The sequence below is a fragment of the Lepidochelys olivacea genome, assembly GCF_965140295.1.
Source record: "Lepidochelys olivacea isolate rLepOli2 genome assembly, chromosome: 10".
NCBI classification, from domain to species: domain Eukaryota; kingdom Metazoa; phylum Chordata; order Testudines; family Cheloniidae; genus Lepidochelys; species Lepidochelys olivacea.
Genome location: NC_140420.1, coordinates 52,971,524 through 52,993,915, shown reverse-complemented (window position 1 = coordinate 52,993,915; position 22,392 = coordinate 52,971,524). Strand labels below are relative to the sequence as shown.

General features: G+C 37.6%; 1 protein-coding gene across 1 annotated transcript in view; it reads right to left on the bottom strand.

The window, feature by feature from the left end:
* The window catches only part of VPS13C (vacuolar protein sorting 13 homolog C), a 193,382-nt gene that overhangs the window by 160,797 nt on the left and 10,193 nt on the right, over positions 1-22,392 (bottom strand). The window contains exons 5-9 of the mRNA XM_084641188.1: positions 21,352-21,453; positions 12,568-12,677; positions 11,598-11,657; positions 9,373-9,432; positions 8,636-8,716 (exon numbers count right to left, since the gene is read on the bottom strand). Coding sequence (XP_084497314.1) covers positions 8,636-8,716; positions 9,373-9,432; positions 11,598-11,657; positions 12,568-12,677; positions 21,352-21,453 — 413 coding nt within the window. The remainder of the gene's footprint in view (positions 1-8,635; positions 8,717-9,372; positions 9,433-11,597; positions 11,658-12,567; positions 12,678-21,351; positions 21,454-22,392) is intronic.

Genomic DNA, 22,392 nt, shown 5'->3' with positions numbered 1-22,392 from the left:
CAAAGCTGAAATCATGACTTGCTATCCCCTTTGTAGCAAAGGATTCTTCTTTCTGAATATGGTTGTGACTAGCTTCCACAACTAGGAGATGAAGGAAACAAGCTTATCAGTAGGCGAGTCAGATGCTTTTGGCCCTTATATTGCGTTACGGTCTCCCTGTATGAGCATTTTGGTAGGTACTGATAACTCTGTTTCTTGTTTTCCTGCATATTCTGAAAATAGAAACTTTTCATGTCTATCTTGGTCATGTTCCCACATTTCAAATACCTTTTGAAATGACTGTATGTATGAAAACTGCATTATATTCTTTTTACTACAGCTTTTAGATTAAAAATATCACAAGGTGGCAAAATTAGGTGAATGGTTTAAGTACAGTTGTAGCAATTTTATTTTGGAAAAAGAAACATGTATTTTATATCACTCCAAAAAAAGAAAATTTGTCATGGGAAGCACTTGAAATGTATTGGAATACAGTATACGTAACAAAATGCAAATCATATTTATCCCCAAATATCCCCCTATTTAAGAACAAACTACAATTCAGACGAAAATGCATCAATGTTTGCCTACCAGATGTTACTAGAATACAGTGGATAGTTTACACAAGTGCTTCTTTATTGGAAAGATAACCAGATATTAAAAAAATCATGTTTTTACCAGAAGGGGATTTTGTCTCAACAAATTTCTTCAAAGGGTTCCGTTCCCCAGCTTCCTCTGTACAGCTAATTTGTAATTTAATAGGAGGTAGCTTTCTATTCACAATATTTGTATTTCATCATATATCCTGTCTGCTGGACTATATTAATGAAAGCTAACAGTCAAATAGGGATATTTAATATGCAATAACCCATCTCGCAAACAAAGTTATATTTCTGTTACTTAGAAACACCAAGCCCGTTGCTCTAAAAATGATAGATTGCTAAGGCTTACACAATTTATCACTAACACAAAGCAGACTAATTAGCCATTTATCAAACTGAGTTCTTGAGAATAAAGCTTAAAATTAAGACCCAAACATCCTGTTTAGAAGGAAGAACTAATCCTCTGGGAAACAGGGTTTACTGATTATGTAAATTAGATGTTTTCCTCTGATTAGCATGGAGCAGAATTCTACTCTTAGTACAAAGATAAAACTACGGAATATATAGGCAAGTGTCGATCCACAGATCACGGTATACATGTAAGAGCTCAAGACAGATGCCTGATGAATCCACTTCTGGATGACAAGCCCAACTGAAGAGCAACACTGCTTGTTACAAATTTCACAGATCCATACCTTTTACTGAATAAAATGGTTGCAAAAAAATCCCAGCACAGTCATTGGAAAGCGAATGTACAAGCTTAACAATTTTATTTCTGTTTAGTTTGTATTTTAATCTGTTTCTCTGTTTAAAAATCTTGATATACTGTTCCATTTTTTGCAAAGCTTAACCTATATTAATGCTAGCATGAAAAAAATTGTGGACAGAAAAGAAAGTCCTTTGCTTAGTAATTTAGTTTTAAATTTTCATCTGCTGAAAGATCTCTCTGCTTCTTTAAGTGTCTCTCTCTCCCCCATCACCTTTAAAAGTGTACTAGTAATGGAGTCTGAACAGCAGCAAAAGCAAGCTAAAAGGAAAAAGTGCCTACCTAAAAGTCAGAGGGGTGAAAGAAGGGAGGCCCCATTATTTTGGGCACAGAAAGCAGCTGAGGCTTTGGGCAGTGAGCACTAATTTTGCTTAAGCAGTGTTGTTAGTCTTTACTTTTTCCTTTATGAGCAAGAGTCTGAGGTGATAACACTAGGGGCAATGGGGAAGAGGGGGGCGGGGTGAATAGCATAAGAGTTGCCTAGGTGACCAGTGCTCCACCCCAGCGACCCTTGGTACAGAAACCAGTCAAAAAAAATTTTTTTCCCATTCCATCCAATAATGGTAGATAAATAAGCCTGCCAGCTAGATGTTTTTACTAAAATAATCTATAAAAATGATTTTGACATGTAAAATCACTGTCATCATAATATACTTCAGAGACTAAGATTAATTTGATAGCTCATGCTCCTCAATTATAGGTTCAGTTCATCTGAAAGTTTGGGAAAACATCTCAATTAATTCATGTTTAAAAAAAAATTTGTCATTCCCATGAAAGCTAGACACTTCTACTGTAAAATGGACATCTTAGATGTTCCACATTTCCACCACACAATTCTGCAGCCAAGGAATCATGGGGTCCCTACCACAAAGGCCAGGGAATCCTGCCCACATTTTTCCTTGTACTTGTAAACAGTTAGAGGGATTGCTACCTAACATGGTTCAGTTTGTGCACACAGTTATGTTTTTTACATCCGCACTTATCAAGTTCCCTAATCTTTTCTCTATCAGTCCATTCTGAAGGTCTGGACACTCATTGCTTCAGCCAGGGAGAGTGCACCTGGAGAACAAGGCCAATGAGTTGTGTCACAGTTCAGGGCAACTGCACCCTTAGTGGTTCAGCAAGAACATCCACTCTCAGGCTTCCAAGCTCCTTAGCTATTGCCTTTCTTGGGTGGAGACCCATGTCTCTCTCCTTCCTGACCAGAGTATCTCCATGATTAACCGTTCCCAGCCTACACTGCTTTATTCTCAGCAAAAGATAGGCTGCCTAAGCAAGCTTCACTTGCCTTCTCTTCAGAGGCTAATAAGAGAGTGATTGCCAAGAAATGTAAGATACCACACAGCGCTTCTCATGCAAACCGATTTCATTCTTAAGGTGAAAGCACTATAAAGAAAACATTAAAACAATAAAAGACTCTACACACATGCTAATAAGCTTACCAAGTATCACCTCAAACCTAACATTGGCTCTGTGAGGAACAGCCCTTCAAAACCCCACCCGAGGGATTTCACTGTAGTTTCAAGTTCATCACAGCTTCTGCTCAGATCATGCACCCTCATGAAAAGTTTAGTCTATCTTTTATACAGTTTGGGGGTCTTTGATTGGGAGTTTCCAGCAATAGATAAAGGGTTTGTCCCAGGGTGTAGCTTCAACAGGCCTCCCAAATACTTCCTAGGAAACCCACTTCACACATCTTTTCCCAAACCATTCTTTGGAGTTTCTAATATTTACATTAATCACTTCCCTAGAAGTTACATACAGTAACACAAACAATTGCATTTTTAATGGACCCCAAAGATATTAAACCTAATTCAATAAGATTTAATTTAATTCAGTGAAGTTTATCTTAATTCCATACGGTTTGTCCAGTATATTGTCAGTCTGTCAGGAGCAACATACTCTGGGATGTCATAGTGCACAAACAGATGAGAACAAAGATGAACAACCAAACCAGTTAATCAAACATGGTTTGTCTCGTCTGTGCTACAGGGGAATAAACAAAATTATTTGCCAATTTAGGTGATAGGCAGAAGCCAAACAATTTAGCTGACATAACTACAGAATTAACTATGTTACTCCAAACCTGTTTCAAGCAGAAGAACAAATTTTGCCAGTGACTGGTTACACACTATTTAATGCTTAAAACTTATATGGCAGTATATTTTTACACTGAGTCCATCAAAAAGCAGGGGGGCATTAACCTATTAACTGCTTATCAGCGGAGTGTGGACACATTCCAGTGAAGAACAGGTTCTTACTGGATCAGTGTCCTGGACAGCAATCCCTGAGCCCCATGTGAAGGAAGCTGTGGAAAGCACAGAACAAAGTAGAGAAACTGTCATTATTCACAGAGTTTCTTACTGTGATAATCACTGCCCTGCATTTTAAGCGGTGGAGGCGGGTGCGCACAAGGCTTGTCTGGCTGGCCAGGAGAAGAAGGCAATGCTTTCTGGCTTGCGGGGAGGAGGGGAGACATAAAACTGCTGGAAAAGCAGTCAGCGTGGTGGATGACTCACCACCTAGGAATGAGGAGTTTAAAAAGGTCAGCCTGGGCCTGGACCCTCCCTCATCACTCAGCAGGGCCGGGGGGGGGGGGCAAGTGGGGCAATTTGCCCCAGGCCCCACAGGGAGTTTTCAGGGGCCCCCGACAAGCGAGTTTTCAGCGGCACTTCGGCAGCAGGTCCTTCAGTGCCGCCGAACACACCCAGAGTGAAGGACCCGCCGCTGCTTCTTCCGCTCCGGGTCATCAGCGCCGGGCCCCGAAGACCCAGAGCGGAAGGACCCCCACCGAAGACCCCAGGCCCGCTGAATCCTCTGGGCAGCCCTGTCACTCAGAGCAAGCTAGGCAACACCCACCCTCCCTCCCTATTTAGGTCACAAATATCCCTTCCCTGCTCCGTTAATTGTGGGGGTTTCACCTGCACTGCACATTTTATCTGCCAGGTTAGTCCCAGACATCTAATAATAAAGTTGTAGCCTGATTAAACCCATATCTAATGTCTTCGGTCATTCTTTCGGCATAGCCAGACAAATATGTAAGCAGTCTTTGTCCTGGCAAAGATGCAGAAGATCTCATGCTCGAATGACGTCTTAATCTGACCTTGAAAGTTTATTCACGCTGTGGCAGTTCAGTTTTGTATTCTGTAATGATCATAGAAGTTGCAATAGGTGGGGAGTATGACATCGTATGAGGTCCACTCCTCTGAAATCTTTTTTTTTTTTTTTTAAGTTCTTCAATTGCCCCACTTTTACGGTCTTCCCGTTTTCTACTCTTCCTTTACTTCCTTTTTTCTTTCCTCGTAAGTCAGCTTTTTTCCATTCTTTCAATGTTATCATGCTCTTCAGATCTACTTTTCTGTATTCACTTAACAAGTCTCATGAGTTAGAATTAAACCAATCCTGACAATATGTGAACCTTATCACAATCAATTTTCACACAGATAGACAACCTCAGTTACTTATTTTTGGAAACCACCCTCCAACTTGTCCTCTAAAAAATCCATGCACAAATCATCCCGTTATAAAATCCATGCACGCAGCAATCAAACATTTCCTGATAATGCGATTTGTGGATTCTATGCCCTATAGTAATTAGTACACTTTTCCTCCAGTAATTAGTACATATAGTATGTACAACGTACACTTAAACACAAAAGGGATCAATGGAACAAAAACAGCTGGTTAAGTGGATACTTGTAAACTCTAGTGCTGATGGAAAACGGATTTTCCATCTCCTGAAAAAGCTTTTTTTTTTCATCCTTAATCAGGACAAAAAGCCAAAATTTAGAAATTTTCTCAAAACAAAAACTTGTTAAAAATTTGTTTTGGGACAATCAAAATATTTTATCTTGATGAATCTGAAATGTTGTGTTTCAATTTTGACCCTTTTTTACCCAAAAGATAAATTCTGAAACAAGAAGTCATTTCAAAATGAAAAATTGAAATGTATTCTGAAAATGTCAAAACGGGGCATTTTCCAAATGTTTTTCCATTTTGCTACATGAAATTTAGTTAAACAGATACGATTTTATGTAAAATTTTGGTTTAATCAAAACGGCACTTTCTAACAGAACACTTGACAAAGGGTTTCTGACCTGCTCTAGTGAATACCTTTTGTTAAACCCTCAGCTCCATTTTTTTGTCACCCATATTCATGCGACAGTCACGAAGTGCTTAGGTAAAACCAAAATGAGCACCTTCAGTGCTTATACTACTGTTCTGATACACTGAAGAGCCAGGTTGGCACTTGCCTGCAGGCTCCTCTTGGAGCATGTTACCAACCAGCAGCACATATTGTTCAGGGGCAAAAGCACACAAGCAACATTTTCATAAGTAAGGAGCTACAGGATTGGCTGTACAGGATAGTTCATCCACACCCACCAGTGTCACACTCCACCTCTCCCTTTGAAATATCCATTTGTATTCAACTTCTGCTAGTATCCATGTACACACTCCTCCCGGGGATATTTTTCCATGTGTTCAAACTTTTCAGAATTGAGTCTTCTGAATGTAATTATTTCTTAAGCCACTAGTTAAATGTCCGTCTTCAAAAACTTTCAAAGCAAGGTAAAACTCCTGTACAGTACTTCTGAAAGCATTCCTCACAAAGGATAATAAAGCTGCAAGATACTGAACAATGTACTACTTCAATTAAATAACAAATCTCAAAGTACCATCTGTTAGTCATTACTTAAAAATGAGGCAATCCATTTAATCACATTACTGAAGCAGCCATATGATGTAATCTGCTTACTAGTAAATGGTCATTTGGCACATCAGAGGTCTCTGACAAGTGCACAGAAAAAAAGGCTTACATTTGTCCAGTCACAATTATTATCAAAACCCAAATTAATTGTGATTCAAAGCTAGATTGGAAGGGTCTACAGGGTTTCTTAAATCTATAAACTGGCTTTGAAGAAATGTAATAGATAGCTAATCATCAGCTTTGTAAGAGGAAATACTAGATTATGAATACAGCAGAACATAAACCTGCATGATAGCCACTTTAAGTTTCTATTTAAGTTAAACTATCATGGCTAGGCTCCTATTTTAATGCATTATGTTCACAACTCCTGCTTTTGCCAGAGCTAATCTTACAACAAGATAATGTATTAATATTGCAAAGAAAGGGAAACTGTTACAGAACATACTAAGTGTTCTTTGCCAGTTAATAGAGATAAAAATTGTGTATATAAAAATTGCAATATTCTATGATTTATTGCTCATTTAGATAACAACAGCTTGAAGGAATTAAAACCAGACCTCCTGATTTAAACCTATATTTGGCACTCTCTCTTAGCCCAGACTTTCAAGCTGTGGTCAAGTCTTGCCCTGGCCCTCATGTCAGCTTCACTACTTTTCTCAAACACGTACAAAATACTGTTGCTATGACCATCTTCCTGGCTCATAATATCAACTGTCCACTCACATCACTCTACCGGATCTCCCTCATCCACCACCATATCTAACACAAGTTTCTTCTGTTTGTCTTTAAAGCCCATTGCTGTTTAGCCCCACCCTATCTTTCATATATACCAACTTATCGAGCTGTTAATCTTTATCTTTCCTCTGCCAACAATCGCAGCCTTGTTCATACAGTGGTCTGCTTTTCCCTCAAGTCTCTCCATCTTTTTGTTAATGCTGCTCCCTATGACTGGGGGGGGGGGGGAACAACAATAATCTATAAATCACCACTTTATTCTTCAAATTCCTCCTCTAAAACTATCTCTATTGCGATGGCTACAAGTCACTTCCATCTGGCAGTGGTTAGACAAGCTGCAAACATAGACTTCCATTTTAATGCTGACCTAACAAAACTAGGTTGATACCCCCACCCTGCCTTATTTGATTTTATTGATATGTCACATCCTATCCAACACCTGCACTGTAAGATCTCTGGGGCAGGGAATATCTTTGTTACTTGGAGCCATAGATGAGAACTGTTACATCATCATCATAGTCAGCGATGGACTATCAACACCAGTGTAGCTGGGACCTTCCTGGTCTGGCTTTGGTCGGTCCCATCCTCCACCTCACTTTCCCTCTCTCAAATGTTCTCCTAGCTTTCAAAGTGGTCAGGTTGTGGAGATGTCTTGGCCTTCTGGCCAACTCACAAAAAGCCCACTCCTTCCAGAGTAAATCTCAAGTCCAAAACAACTTATATTCTGTCCCAGACTCGCCGGGCATAGCCCTTTCTCCTCAAGAATCTGTCTTGTCTTTCACAATACACTCTCAGCAGTCCCCTTCCCTCGGGCTCTAGCCAGTGCCTTCATGCTCCCCTTTTTCATAGGTGTTCCTATATTACTTCACTAGGTGGCAGCATAAGTCTCTCCAGCCTCCCTTTAACAGCAGAGGACCCTGCATCCCTTCCAATGTAACAGCACAGGCGAACCCACATCCACCTTTTGCTATGGGAACCCTTAACCACCAGATTATTTGCCTCTAAAACATTAACCTGTCCTGCTTCTTCCAAACGCCTCTCTCTACATTGTCAATCCTCCTGGATGCCCTCCTACTCTTGATGGAGAGCTGACTCCCAGGTCTCTTCTCCCTGCCATCTTCTTCTGATCTCCCAGGTCTACTGCTCCTATGAGTTCCACTTATGACTGCTCACCACAGTCTTCTCTTATCCCCATCAGCAGGCCTTGTTTAGTCACATGACTCTTGACACATGACTTCAGCACTCATCTCCTTCCCAACCCCTTTTATGGGCTAGCTTACCCTGTGATGGGAGTGTAGTACAATAGAGTCCTGATCTCTAATTCAGATTTAAGGTGCTACCATAATGAAATTAAAAATGCTATGCATGGAGAAACCAACACAAAGCCCAGATTAAGTTACTAAATGAGAAAAAAATTAGGTAGCCCACAATCAATTTTTGAACAATATAAGTAATCAGACCCGAGAAGAAATTATAATCATCCAACATTGTGAATTCTACAGTCATAGTAGTTGATAGTGTTTATGATCCCACAAATCAATGGGATAACGCTCAGTCAGCGGAACAACCAGTAAATATTCGCATGATCAGTTCCTAAATTCATTATTAGATCATTAGAGGGAGTTGGGGGGAATAAAAATCAGTCACCCAGCTTTACTAGCTTTGCCTAAAAATTTCCTTAAGATCAGAGCACAACACACACTACGAAGGAGATTTTTACATCAGAAATGGGAGTTAGGCACCTAATTTCTCTTTTTGCATTTGAAATCTCCCTCTAAGAGATTAATCTAGTAGTATGATATTTATATCATCTAACCCTTTACTATATGCAGCCTTCAAAATTACCAGTATTTGTTCACGGGAGTCATGATAATACATCTCGCTATCCACATTCCAGTAGACACTGAGGCAATCAAGACTCAGGAGCTGCAAAGTAAAGAAAACTCAATGGATTTCGCAATTTATGAAAACAAACAATATGACTTCTGTATTAAATGCAATAAGCTTTCAATGTATGTGAAACCCCGCATTTTGATGGTAATTTATTTTTGCCAAGTTTGATTTTAATGTGTTGCTCAAAAATCTGGCCTTCTTTTCCTACTTCTGTACCTGAAGTCTATTTGTGAGGGTAAAAGAATGAATGCAAGGGGTGTCTGGTTAAATTTGCTTTTTGAGGTCAATATTTGATTCCTTGAGTAAGGAAGCTAGAATCTGCATGAGGTTAAATGAAGTCTAAAATATTGTTAATGAACAGATTACTGCTTGTGCTTAGTATGAGATCCCCATTTACCCAGAGAGTTTAAAACAAATGCCTTATATTTAAACAGTGATCATGGTTCTACTTCTCACTAGTTATAAAAAGGAAAAAACAACTGAAAAACAAGGGCACAGGGAATGAAGAGCTACAAAGTAATAAAAAAAAAAAAAAGTTATAGCACCATTATTTCCTTATTTTGGTTCATTAAACCAGTATGTTCCCCCACCCACCCTTTCATGGACGACTGAATTCAGTTAATTTATCAGTGATATTTTGGTCCAATTTTCACTCCTGACCCAGGTAATAATGAACTTTGACATATTACCTTGTATATGATTTTTGCAGCTTCATTTAAAATGGAAGGTGTCCAGTTTTCATTGGCTGTCTAGAAATTGAAAAACATTAGAAGTTATTCCCCATAAAGCCATCTTCAATTCATTATGTAACATTTATTTCAAAAGGTTTTTTTTTAAATCCTTTTTAACCTGAGGGTGTACAGATAACATCACAATTTATAACACTTAACATATATTTAAACAATGAAAGCCAAAACAGCCTGTTGTGTGTGTGTGTGATATATCCTCTGAACAAATTTTGCAAACAAATTTTGTTGGCTGGTTTTGAAAGTTTCACCACTTATGTTGATGTAATTCATGTTTCAACACCTAGTCCCATTTACAAGGCTCAACATAACTTTTTTTAAAGAACGTGTCGATACATTTTACCATAAAGGGATTTTAAGACTTACATAACCCAATTATGTTTAAAACCAGTTTCTCTATAATATGTAATTATGGACTTTTAAATATAAATCTTTTTAGGAGTTATAATTTTTTAAGGAGTTAATGGTTTATGTTCACGTAAGGCTAAACTTGTGTGTGTCGAGCTACAAAGTTCATCAAGTTTAGACAGAGTTAAATATACAAAATTCAGAGTTTATTGATGGAAACTGACACCCAGTTCCCAGCTCTCAGAGCCAGGTACAGCCCATGACCTAGCATTTGCCTGACACTGACGGGAGAGTAGATTCTCTCTGCTTTCAGAGGGCCACGCAACTGATCCTACGCCAGATGTAGTCAACAGGGTCTTAAGGCCTTTTTTCACTGACGAAGGCATGGAACCCTCCACTCCCTACTGCTATGTTACCAAGCAGTGATCTAGGAATAGGCTTTCCACAACAAAACAAAGCAGTATGTATGCTGGCCCAACGTCATTTAGGAGCATGACACGCCTCACTGAACACTGCCCTTCCTACCCAGATCCTCTGAGGCTTTGTTGGCCACGGAATTTTCATATACAAGGACTAGAGATCCAGTTTGTTTGGGTGTTTGTTTTAAAGGAGGTGTAAAACAAACTTTTTCTTAAAAAACAAAAAACCTTACAACCCATATTACAGATCAACAATAAAATCAGGGAAATTTGTGGATCAATAATGCCCCAGCCAACCTGACCTCAGCTGGGGGGAAGTCATTCTAGGCCTTACACCAGCTAACCACACACAAAGGCGGCAACGGCTGGAGTGGTTCAAGCCACACAACACTTTAATAATCTCATCTCAGAAAAGTGAATGTCCTCTGGCACCAGTCATGCGGTCCCAAGGAGCATCTCTTTCCATAAAAACAGTGGCAACAGAATACAAGGTCCTTCCCACAATTGGGAGTACGCAGAGGCTACCTCAAACAAGAATTTCAAGTTTCACATACGTAAGGAATAACACTCCAGAATCACCGATTATATCCTTTTTTTAATAAAAGGATATTGAACTAGGATTTGGGACCTATGTGTAAGTAACATGAATACGAAGATTAAGGCTGGGGATTTCAAAAGCCCTCAGTGCTGAACTAACTTTGCTCTCATTGCGGCCAGTGCCAAGTGCCAGCTTCCACTTCTACAGAACTCACAGAATACTGTTCTAGATTTTTCATCTAATATCAAAATGTTAAGCCTCTCCAACAGATCAGTGATACAAAGAAAGTTACATTTGTTTTTGCACTTTTTGAGTGTTACTGAACGTCAAAGGGTGCATGAAAATATTAAGCAAAAAAAATCCATATACGATTTTTTTTCCTGCAGATGTTTTCTAGTTAACTCGCACTAAACTTGTTTTCTATGAATTCCTTGTAACTAGTAGCTGACCTAGAAAAAAACTGTTCCATGTACTGCATGTGTACTGCAATATGGAATTGTTTCTCCTATTTTATCTAGGACAGGTTATTGCAAAATCAGCAGTAAACTCTTCCTTCTATCCAATTACACAGATGAGCTGAAGCACGAGGTCAAGTGACATAAACTAGGCCACAGACGGACCTTCCCTACAGGCTCTCAAGCCCATGTTTGACCACAAAAACATGAATAATATTTTTAGAGACAGTGATTGTGTGTTTGTTTTTACTTTCAACTACGTGCACAGCTTTAAGTAAACAGATCCAAGTATTCTGTTTACAAATCTGTTCAGCAAGTCTATATTAATGTTCTAAATCCTGTAACCATGTTATTCATCATAAGTTGAATTAAATGAAACAAACAGAGCTAAAAAACAACAAACATTACCAGTAAACTAAGTTCACCCAATGTCACTCCCAAAGAAAGTGGCCGAAGAGGATCTGTGATCTACAAACAGAAAAGGATAAAAAGGAAATTTTATTTAAATATTGTATTATTTTATGCAGCAAACCAAACACCTATCAGCTCATTAGACATCTTAAAACAGTTACTCCATTTCATAGTCTTGGAATTTAAATCTCCAATGTAACATACACTTCACTGTAACTAGCTATGCCCTTGATAAATCAGACATCACACAGGAATTGCTAATTAATTAACTGCTAATTGCATTAATCTGTCCCTTCATTCAGTTTAGAGGGATTATTTCTAGCCTCTTCTTGCATCTAATTTTGTGTCTCCAACCAACAGCTGTCTTGGTTACATCACTCTGCTTTTTACCTTCAAATAGGTCCTGAAGTGAGGCTATTTTGAGATAAGAGGACATTTTCCTAAGCCTCAGTACAACTTTTTCCTCTTTTCAGGTGTGTAACTTTCACAGTTAACTCCTAGCCTCCCTCTTTTCCCAAAAGAAATATCTAAAAAAGTCAAGTTTTTAACATGAAAATCCTCCATTATTGATCCAATTAGTATTAAGACTCCTTAAAAATGTTGTGATTTTTTTTTTTTTTTTTTTTTTTTTTAAGAATGGATGTCTACTATTCTGTTCCTGCCATAATACACTGATCAGCAACCTCAGTTGCTTATATATAGACATGAAAAGCAGCTGTCTGTCCAAACTGGAGGGCCAAGTCCAGCTATATATCACAGCATATTAAGTTTTCAGTCATCCTGGAGGGCTTTTGTTTTGCTTGTATTAAACATACGAAAAAACTTTTTCAAGTTGGTTGAAAACTGATTTACTTCAAATCTACTGAGTACACAGTGCAGATAGAAAATAGCCTATTGTCACAGTGAGAGATCTCAGCTGAAATTTGGTTTAAGAGAAAGCAAAAAAAAAAAAGTTTAGGACACTTACATCATCCTCATATTTAACATGAATGCCTGTGATTTTGACTTGTACATTTTTTATAACTTGAGTTGCCAGCTTTTCCAAGAATGTATCTTTTTTCTCTGCCTGTGGCTTATCTAAAAAAAAAAGTTTAAAACAAAAATCAACATTCATTATATTCATTACATTTTGCCCAACTATAAATACAAAGTTTTGTTCACCATATTTCAATAACTTCATCCACTTATTCACATTTAAGTATTGCCTTAAATGCTTTAGTCTAAACTGTTTAGAGCCCTTTTGTGCTTAAAATTAAAAATATTAAAGATTAAAGGGGGAAATTTCAAAAGAATGGAACAATTAAAAACTTGTTTGAATTACAGATATTAAATATGGTATGAATGGAGACAGTTATGTTAGTTGACAAACTATATGCTGTACTAAGAACTTCAGCAGACCTTGAAGAGGCAAAAGCAGCAGCTTTAGTTTATCCCTCTTGAGTGAACAAATTTCCCCGATCCTTTGCCCAACCATAACATTTTGTTAATTATTTTATATTAAAAAATGTGTTCTGTGGATCATAAGAATTCTGCCTATACTGATATTCAGAATGTATGTTTTTAGTTCATGAAGTGTAACAAAAAAGAGCAAGCAACACACAATCTGCATTATAGTTTTATTTCCTCTTAAAGCCAGATGCTTCTAACCAACCAACTTTTATCTTTCAGGCTGACGTTTTTCAAACCCAATCTCTGCTCAAAGTTCATTTTTTTCCTAGTTTGAACAAACCCAGGTTTGAATAAGAAATTGAAAAAACAAGTTTTACCTATAATGAAACAACACTTTAGAAATGGCCTAACAGTGCCAGCACTGGTATGGATAAGAGTAGAAAGGTGCAATTTGGCAGGGGATACTCCTCAGTGACGGAAAGTAGTTTTGAGAGGGTACTGGTGAAAAATGGTTTTGATCTGATCAAGTTATAGGGTTTGATTGGTACACATGAGTTTGCTATCTTCCAAGTAAGACTTCTAAAGCCATTTAGAAGTGGCGATTTAAGCAAACAAGGCCACAGTGCGTGTGTACGGGGCTAACTCAGCTACACAGTCAATGCGTTTCTCTCCTCAATGATGAATTCAATGAGACATGGCTTCTTGAAACCTTGTCATTCCATATACACCTTGTAAGTAATTGGAATTTCCCTGACTGGGACGCAGGCTCTTACACTGTAGAAGAAAATGCTATGCATGGCTATCAGCGGTTGTATACATGAATGTGCATATACTGTATACAAGTAGGCTTGGAAGGATTAGATTTTTATCTGTAAATGTCGATTTCACTGTACCCAAAAAGATAAAAAAATATTTTCATCAATAATAAGTGAAATTTACAGATAGGCTAAGTCAGAAAAACGCTACTTAGGAACTTATTAAAGTTTGATTTAAGGATATTTACTTGGTGTGTATTCTGACATGTGATGTTGACAATTTGTGTTTAAACAGTATAAAAGCTTTAACTTTCAGAATCAAAACATCTATTGTCATTAAATAATAATTGTGTCCCCCGTCCCCAGTCTGACTCCCCCTATATATTTTCACAGTGGTGGGAAATTAAACAAACAGACAAAAAATGGGGAAAATGCTTAAAAAGAAACATGGATATTATCTGTAGAAAATATTTTTTAAAAATCAAATTCTGCCAAGTCACGTACAAGTGACAGGATTAAGGCTGTCTTAAGGTTGCACATATAACACCATCTGACATTTGAATGCTTAATCTTGAAGAGTGTTTTATGTATAATTTGTCCTTAAATATAGAATATATAGTTATTATGAATTGTACACAAATATCAACTATATGACCCCAAGTATACATGCACTGTATAGCTCATTTCAAGAGAAAAGTGAACATATCTGTATCTCAAAAAAATTTCACGCATCAAAGTTCAGTAGCATTTTGTTCAAAAATGGAAAGGTGCACGTGTCTTGCTTCTGAAGGTGAATGAGGACGCTGCTCACTCAATGGAAAGCACATAATCACAAACAGATCATCAGCAACTTTGAGCAGAAATGTGTGCAAGCAAAAACTGTATGTCAAGACCACTGACTCATCATTCATTTTTCCCCTCTCATTTATATATTGCACATTTCCGCCTAGCTCCTCCCAGGTATGAAAAATCATCCCAAAATATCCAAGAAAGTACCTTCCATTCCCCCCCACCCCTCCCATCCCCTCTAATTAATCCATCTGAAACTTGATTGGGGGTTGGTCCTGCTTTGAGCAGCGGGTTGGACTAGATGACCTCCTGAGGTCCCTTCCAACCCTGATATTCTATTCTAAACAGACTCCCGAACTCCCACTTTCATTTTCATTTAAGGGATGGGACACTATCTGCCTTTCATGCCTTTGAAAAGTCTTCATATTTATTGCTTTATATACAATCAGTAAGAAAGAAAAAAAGAGAGCCTCAGCACTGACATTAACTTTATCAGAGGATGTGAATTCTATTCTCTATATGCTTTGCAATAGCTTATTTGCCCACAGTAACTCTGTTTGGCGTTTAGAATATTATTTATTTATAACAAATGCTAACAAAAGTGGAGTTGAGAAAAACATTGATGGCACAACAGGAAACCATTGTCATGTAGGCATCACAAGCCTCTTGATATATGACCACAACTATTTTCATGTTATGGAATAATTTGACACAAACAAAAATAAATTCTGGTTTTAAAATCTTGTGCCTTCTTTTTCCAACAGTAAAATTCAAGCTAACTGAACTTTTATATGCAGAGGATAGGCCAAATTCTGCGATAAAGCCTGTTAACCTAAATTTTTCACTACACTGAAATCAATAGCATTATTCCAGCTGTACAATGGAGGAGAAGAATTTGGCCCTGGAAGTCTATGTTTTTCCCATTTGCTATTAAAAACCAAATAGCAAATACAATATGCAATGTAGAAGGCTACATTGTACCCACCTTTTGAGTGATCATGACTTTTAAAGGGTTTCTTAAAATGCTTTTTATGCTTTTTACGCTTACGTCCTTCTCAATGCAGGCAATTTTGTGAGAAAAGGATAAAATTCAAGTTAGTAAAAGTAAGAAGGAAAATGAGGAAAAGTAGCTAACTAGCTTTCTAAAAAGAAAATGATTCATCTTAAACAGTTGCCTTTCTTCAAAACCTTTAAAATATTTCAAATTCACTCAGTGAAGCAACATGCTATCCTGTATGTTTTATCATCTGTTTCCAATTCTCTCTCATCTTTCAGTTCTACACATAGACAGACAAGTCCACATAAAAATGGTTAGGGTTTGGGTAGAGAAACAATGTTTTTGTTCTGAAAAAGGGTAGTAGAATTCCACGTGAAAGGTGTACCTGTTAGCACCCAAAACGGTCATCCTTTAAACGGCCGCAGTTATTTTTTGGTCCAATCAACAAAGACACAAAAAGCTAAACCAATACAATATTTCAAGCAGTTACTTAAATGCACTGAGTGGAGAATAAAAGGCATTTACATATGGATGGGGCCACCAAGTCCACTCCTGCCTCACAGGGTCACAAAACACAAATTAAAATGGTTTCAGTGAGAGCTATTCATTGTATCCCCAGGGTGCATTTATCCATGCTCTTCTTTACACTGATCAGATGAACACTAAAATAATTTTTCCATGCTTTTGGTATCATCGTTTTAAGAATGTGAAGAATACACACACACCCAGTGTACCATGTATACATATTAATCCTTTGAGATTCAAGTTTAAACATGCTATTTCAATGCACAATAATGGCTGCTAAATAAATCTATTTAAATTTACTGAAACTCGTCTTCCATCTCATATTTCTGAAATTGAAGTTTTGTCATTTAAGTCATTGAATTACATTACTTCCTTTAATGAATATTGGAGTCATATGTTTTTGAGTCTGTATAACCCAAACCTTGGACCTGGTCCTGTGAGGATATGTGGTTTTGCTGTTAGTGAAAAAGACAATCTCTCCACAGCTCAGGCTCATGAAATCATGGATGCATCCTTATTTTAAGATCCCTTTAAACTCACCCTCTGCCAAAAATCCTCCCATTGACAACCAGAATGTGCCCTGAAAGCTGACCTGACATATTTTTGGTACATAAAAACTTCAAACTTTCTGAAATTTTTGCAGAGTTAGTTTCGCTGTTTTACCTGCTTACCCAAAAAAAAAAAAAAAATCACACCACACAGATGTAAGTGGAATTTGACATTGACTTGTAAAAAGCAGATTTCAAATGTTAAAATGTGAGAGGAAATTGCCGCTTTTTGAAAACTAGATATGTTCTCCATGAAGAAAACTTAAATTTTTCAATGCAATGCAAAAGCTATTTCACAAGTGTCTAATGCAGGCTTCTCTGCACCACCCTCAAAGTCATCTATTATTGTCCAGTCTCCCATCTGACTGTGGTTAAGAGGAATCACTGGTACGATGCAGTCTGGCAATTCTTATATGGGTAGTTGAATATTTCCTAAATCCTTAGTAATAAGTTTCCTTAGTCTTACGCAACTGCTTTTTTGTAAAGAACATAATAGGTAAATATGAGTGTAACATTGTCACCCAGCAATCCCAATCTCAACAGCCTCAAAGGTAAGTGGACAAAAACTGACCTACTTGGGGTAGCAGTGGGAGAGAGGAGAATGGATTGTATTAAAAACAAAAAACTAACGCTGAGTTCAACTAATATATGGCAACTTCTCTGAATTAATCAAACATCATACAACTCTAGCACCTTTCAGCTAAATACCATGGTTACATGAGGACACAAAACATGATCATGTCATCTCGCATTACAAGAAATATGGGGCCAGATCTTCAACTGGTGCAAATCCACTTCATTTCATTGGCTTCAAAGAACTGTGCCCGTTTGCAACAGCTAAGGACCTGGCCCAGTAACAGCCACCTCATAAAAGAAGACTGGCTGCACTATTAAGGTAGTAGTACAGCTTGGCCTTGAAACAGCAGTTCAGACAGACCTTAACGAACACAGTTAGAATACAGTAGAATGATAATTGATGGAGACGTTTTCAAAGGCACCAATAGCAGGCGAGATATTCCCACTGTAAGCCAATGGGATTTGGGTGCCCAACCGCCATCTGTGTCTTTGAACCTCCTTGAGAAAAGCAACAATACTGTTTTTAGTGACACTTGAGAGTAGAACCAGACTTCACTGTTTGCTATTTATCTTTCTTTTGAAAGTAGGACTCTCGTAACATTCAAGTAACATAGTACGTTATTTTTCAACATTCTCTCAGCGACAAGTTACTTAATATCTTGTTTCCAGAGCCTCCTAAATTTCACTTCGTGCCAACACACTTGACTGTCAAGTATATGAGTTCTGATACTGTCAATGATAAAATTAAGCTTTTTTTTTTTTTTTTAAAGGAAGAAGGTAATGAGCCATGCATACCCACCAGGCTTGTTATCCTTGCAAACAAAGCTCTCCAAGCCATATATGGTGTCTCCTGAATGCGTGCCTTGATCCACATAGCAGCAATAACCAAAAATACGATTTTTTAAAGGAAATCTACTTTCAAATGTCAGAGCAAAATGAAATCTTTGAACTTCAAAGCATATTTACATACCATTTAAACACAAGGATAATCCTTTCCTGATATTTAGAAGATAAATATAGACAATGCAAAATGATTCATTTGAAAAACTTGCTTTTTTATGCATGTAAGTTACTTGTTTAAACTTAGGTTTTTTAACACATATGCAAGTAGTTTTAAGCTAACACTGGTAACACAATGGAGAAAGGCTCTGGCAGTTTTTTGTATTGCCCACAATATACAAGTCTCATTTTCTTTAATTCTTTATCTAATACCCAACACACTTATATACAAAGGCAGTCTGTCTCCTTCCTCCTCTCCCCTCCCCAAACACACTGTGTCACTCTTCTAGCTATGTAACTTCTGGGATGGAGCAACCAATTCCCACCAAGCATGCCCTTTTGTGGCAGAGAAGGGGACGTCCTGTATGTGTGCAGGACAGCTGCAAATATTAAATAAGCAGTTGCAGACCAACTGGCAACACCACTCAGCAGGGCATGGTGAGATAACTGGTGGCTTGGCTGTCTCTGTCAAATGCCACCTAGGCCTTATGACAAGGATAGCAAGGCAAATAAAGACCAGCTTAAAGTAAATCTTCACAGGGCGACTGGGATTCATCAGCCTTGGCAGGCAGCTCACCTTGGAGAAGAAAGCTCCAATTTCAAACCAAAAGTGTCAGGCTTAAACAGCCAGCCTGTAAAGCTTGTCCAGTAGATACGCTCATGTACATCTGAAGTGTACCCCAGAAGGTTATGGCATTCCCCACAAGTGACATACAACAGCTGACTGTTGTAACTGGGTAAGAGTTTTCTAGCTATAGACCCAGTTTTCATGTAGTTCTGAGTTTAAGTACTACTCCTAAAAATTGCCATTTTTTTAAGCCAATGAAGAGCTTCTCTTAATGTGTAATTAGTGAGTAATAGGCTTCTCACTTCAAATTATTTTTGCCATACATTATGTACACTAGCAAATAGAAAAGCATCTTGATTATGACTATTATTAAGAAAAGCATGTTGAGAGCCAGGAGTCCACGTACATCCCAAAGAACAGTCACTTCTCACTTCACTGAAGGAACATCTATGGAATGAGATTAACTCCTCCACTCTGGCCCTTTATGCTGTGTGAAAGGTCCAGAGTGGCGTAAGTGAACCCTAAAAGCCTTGTACCCTAGCTGCGGTCAAGGAGATTCATTCAGCAAGACAGCTCTAACACTTCTGCTCAATCAGCCACTGGCAAGCTCCAGAAGAGGGGTTGTGCCGGGGCAGAAGGAGCATGCCAGAGGCAAGGCCATAGCACTGGAGAGATTCCAGGCACCAACGCCACCCATAGGGCTCCACAGGATGCACAGTAATTTAGACAGGTGCCCAGTGCTGCCTAAGTTACTCCAGGAGCCTCTCCAACTCCCAGAATAGCCCAGGATCAGGATGGCACAAAGGCATCTTAAAACTTCATTGGCCTTCCCTTCCCCTGGACTGCGAATTCAGGGTTGCACCTCTCCGAGACACAGCATAGAACCTCAGCACTAGTGTCTTTTCACGAAGCAATCAAGCTACTAATTAAATATGTAATACCTCACATTTCTTTCAGTAGTCCAATCAAACTCTTCTAATAATACAGATTTACTGATGGCCATAGCCATTATGAAAGTCTCATCTTTCATAGTGTCTTAAACAATATTCCTGTTCCGTATGCATAGACAAAGCCTAATTATATCCAGTTACCAAGATAGCATCAGCTGGTTGTAATAAAAGAGTGTGATGCCTTCCCTCAGAAAGCTGCACATTAACAGTATTATAAATGCTTGTATAGAGAAGATGATGAATTAAGTATGTAACATAAAAATGGGCAAATTGGTTATTAATTTTTCTGGCACTATTGCCCCATTCTACCATAGTTCTGCTCGTCTGATGAGCAGCAGTTGTAATTTATGTAGTAGTCAAGTCTGTAACTCTGATCGTTTCTATTTATGCATATGATTCTTTGGGCCGAACGGACATAAGTGATCAGATTATCCGTCAGTATTACATGAATTCACCATGAAATCTACAGTTCCTGGAATGTTAGAAGAACATGTGCAATGAATAAGGGCTTTTCTCTTCACTGTAAATGGAAGCCGAACATGTGCAGTTTAAGGAAACCATTAGCTTACATTTCAAAGTAGCACAAAAAACGGGAAAAATAGAATAAAGTGTGAAGATTGTGTGTTTAATTTTCAAAGAAACTGTACTCCAAAGTTATTTTTAAAGACGTTTTGAAGTGTTATTTAATTTTCACTGACTTCAGAGTTATCATGAAAGTGAAATGATCTGCACCCCTATAAATGGCAGTCACCTATTTATCTTAAAGGACACAACATAAGCAACAATAGTTGAAGACTCCTCACGCTACCCAGCTAATGAGTCTCACCCCTAACTCAGATGGGCCACCTTGGGTAGAGAGTATTTAATTAAATCCTTGGCCTTTGTCAGGACTGGGAGGCACAGGTGCCAATTAAGCTAGTGATTTTTGCAACATGGACATCCATCTGTGAAGCCAAACAGCTGTCCATAGAACAGCCCCTTCTGACCTGAGCCAAAAATTAAGCGGCGACATTATTTTCGATTATCATTTTCCTGTGTCTTGCAATTATTTAATGGTCCTCTTATTTACTAACCATTATTCTAACGCTGACTAGAATATTCAGATGTGACAGCACAAATCAAAACCAAACTGAACATCAGGTGCTTAACATTAAAAACTGAAAATATAGGTTTACTTATTATAGCACCAAAATTACAGCATTTTTCACAAAGTTACCAGCAGTTCCCTATAAGCTCAATATTTCCTTACCCTTAACAAGACTCAGTTTGAAAGAATTTCCAAAACATATGTTCATATACCAACATCCACAGCTAAAACATACTTGATAACAAACACACTGTCATTCTACAGCTGCATCAAGATCTATATTTTTGCTATTGTTTGAGGTAAGGCATATATTGTATATCAGATAATCAACTTCACATTTCTAGTGGACATTACTAAATAAGCAACTGGAGAGTAAACACGCAGGATTACATCTCTTACTTTAAGTTTCACAGAAATTATTGTTTTTAAAAGCATGAAAATTACATCAGTTAATTAAAATGTTGAGGTGTACCACTTGTGAAGTCAGTCATAGAATAAGGTTTCTCCGACTTCCACAGTATTGTCTAAGACCCCGAAACTTTTAATTATTTTTGTACACATACAATACCTTTCTCTGCTGATTTTTGCAGAGCTTCTTCAATTCTTGATAGCTCTTTTTGCTTATTATCCTGCAAGTATTTTTCTTCCTTCTCCACATCGTATTTAATACCTAGAAGACAAAAATTAGGTTAGATTTCATGTTTAATTCAACATACAACTGCACAAATTAAATAAAAGCATAATATAAACTAATATAATTACTTATATAATATAAATGAATTAAAGCCTAATTAATATTTAGTATCTAATAACCAAGGGCTTGTCTACACAAATATTTAGGTCACAGCAAGCCAGGGCACGAATTTACCCTACACTAGCCTGTCATGGACTAACTGTTAACACGCTTTGACCTTGTCCTCTTTGAAACAGGACTAGACGTGTGTGTAGACAAGCCATAAGTGTTATACAGGGAGCTTACAAATTTCACAGGTGTTACTTGAGCTAGCTGTCAAAGTAAGATGGCCACATTATAGGTTCCCTCAAGGACTCTTACAAGGCTGGGCCTTTAGACCCTTTTTGACCTGTCTATAGTTGTGGACCTTTTAAATAAATATGGTGCACAAGTGTTATAATAACTGAAATTCTTCATGACCAAATTTATCTGTTTTGCAAAATGTTCTGAAAAGAGAATTACCACCATTACCACCAAATTATTCATTTCAGGTCTTACCAAGAAACTTGGCAGAATTAGATTTTTTTAATATAATTTTGATGGATATCAAATTTCTTTAGGCATTTTTTAGATTTCTATCATTATAAATTTTCAAAGTTGCACAAAATTATGGGTTTTAAACATTTTTTCTATTTTTATCTATTTAAATTTTCACAGTTGAGGGAAATTATGAAGGGGCATTAGACAATTATTTAATAATGGTATATGTTGAGATTCAAAAAATTGAAACTTAAACCACAAATTGTCAATATCACATGTCAAACAATACTAAATAAATATGCTTAAATCAAACTAAATTTCTCAAGCAGCATTTTTCTTATTTCGCCTACTTATAAATTTCAGTTATCACTGATGAATATGCTTTTTCATCAGCTT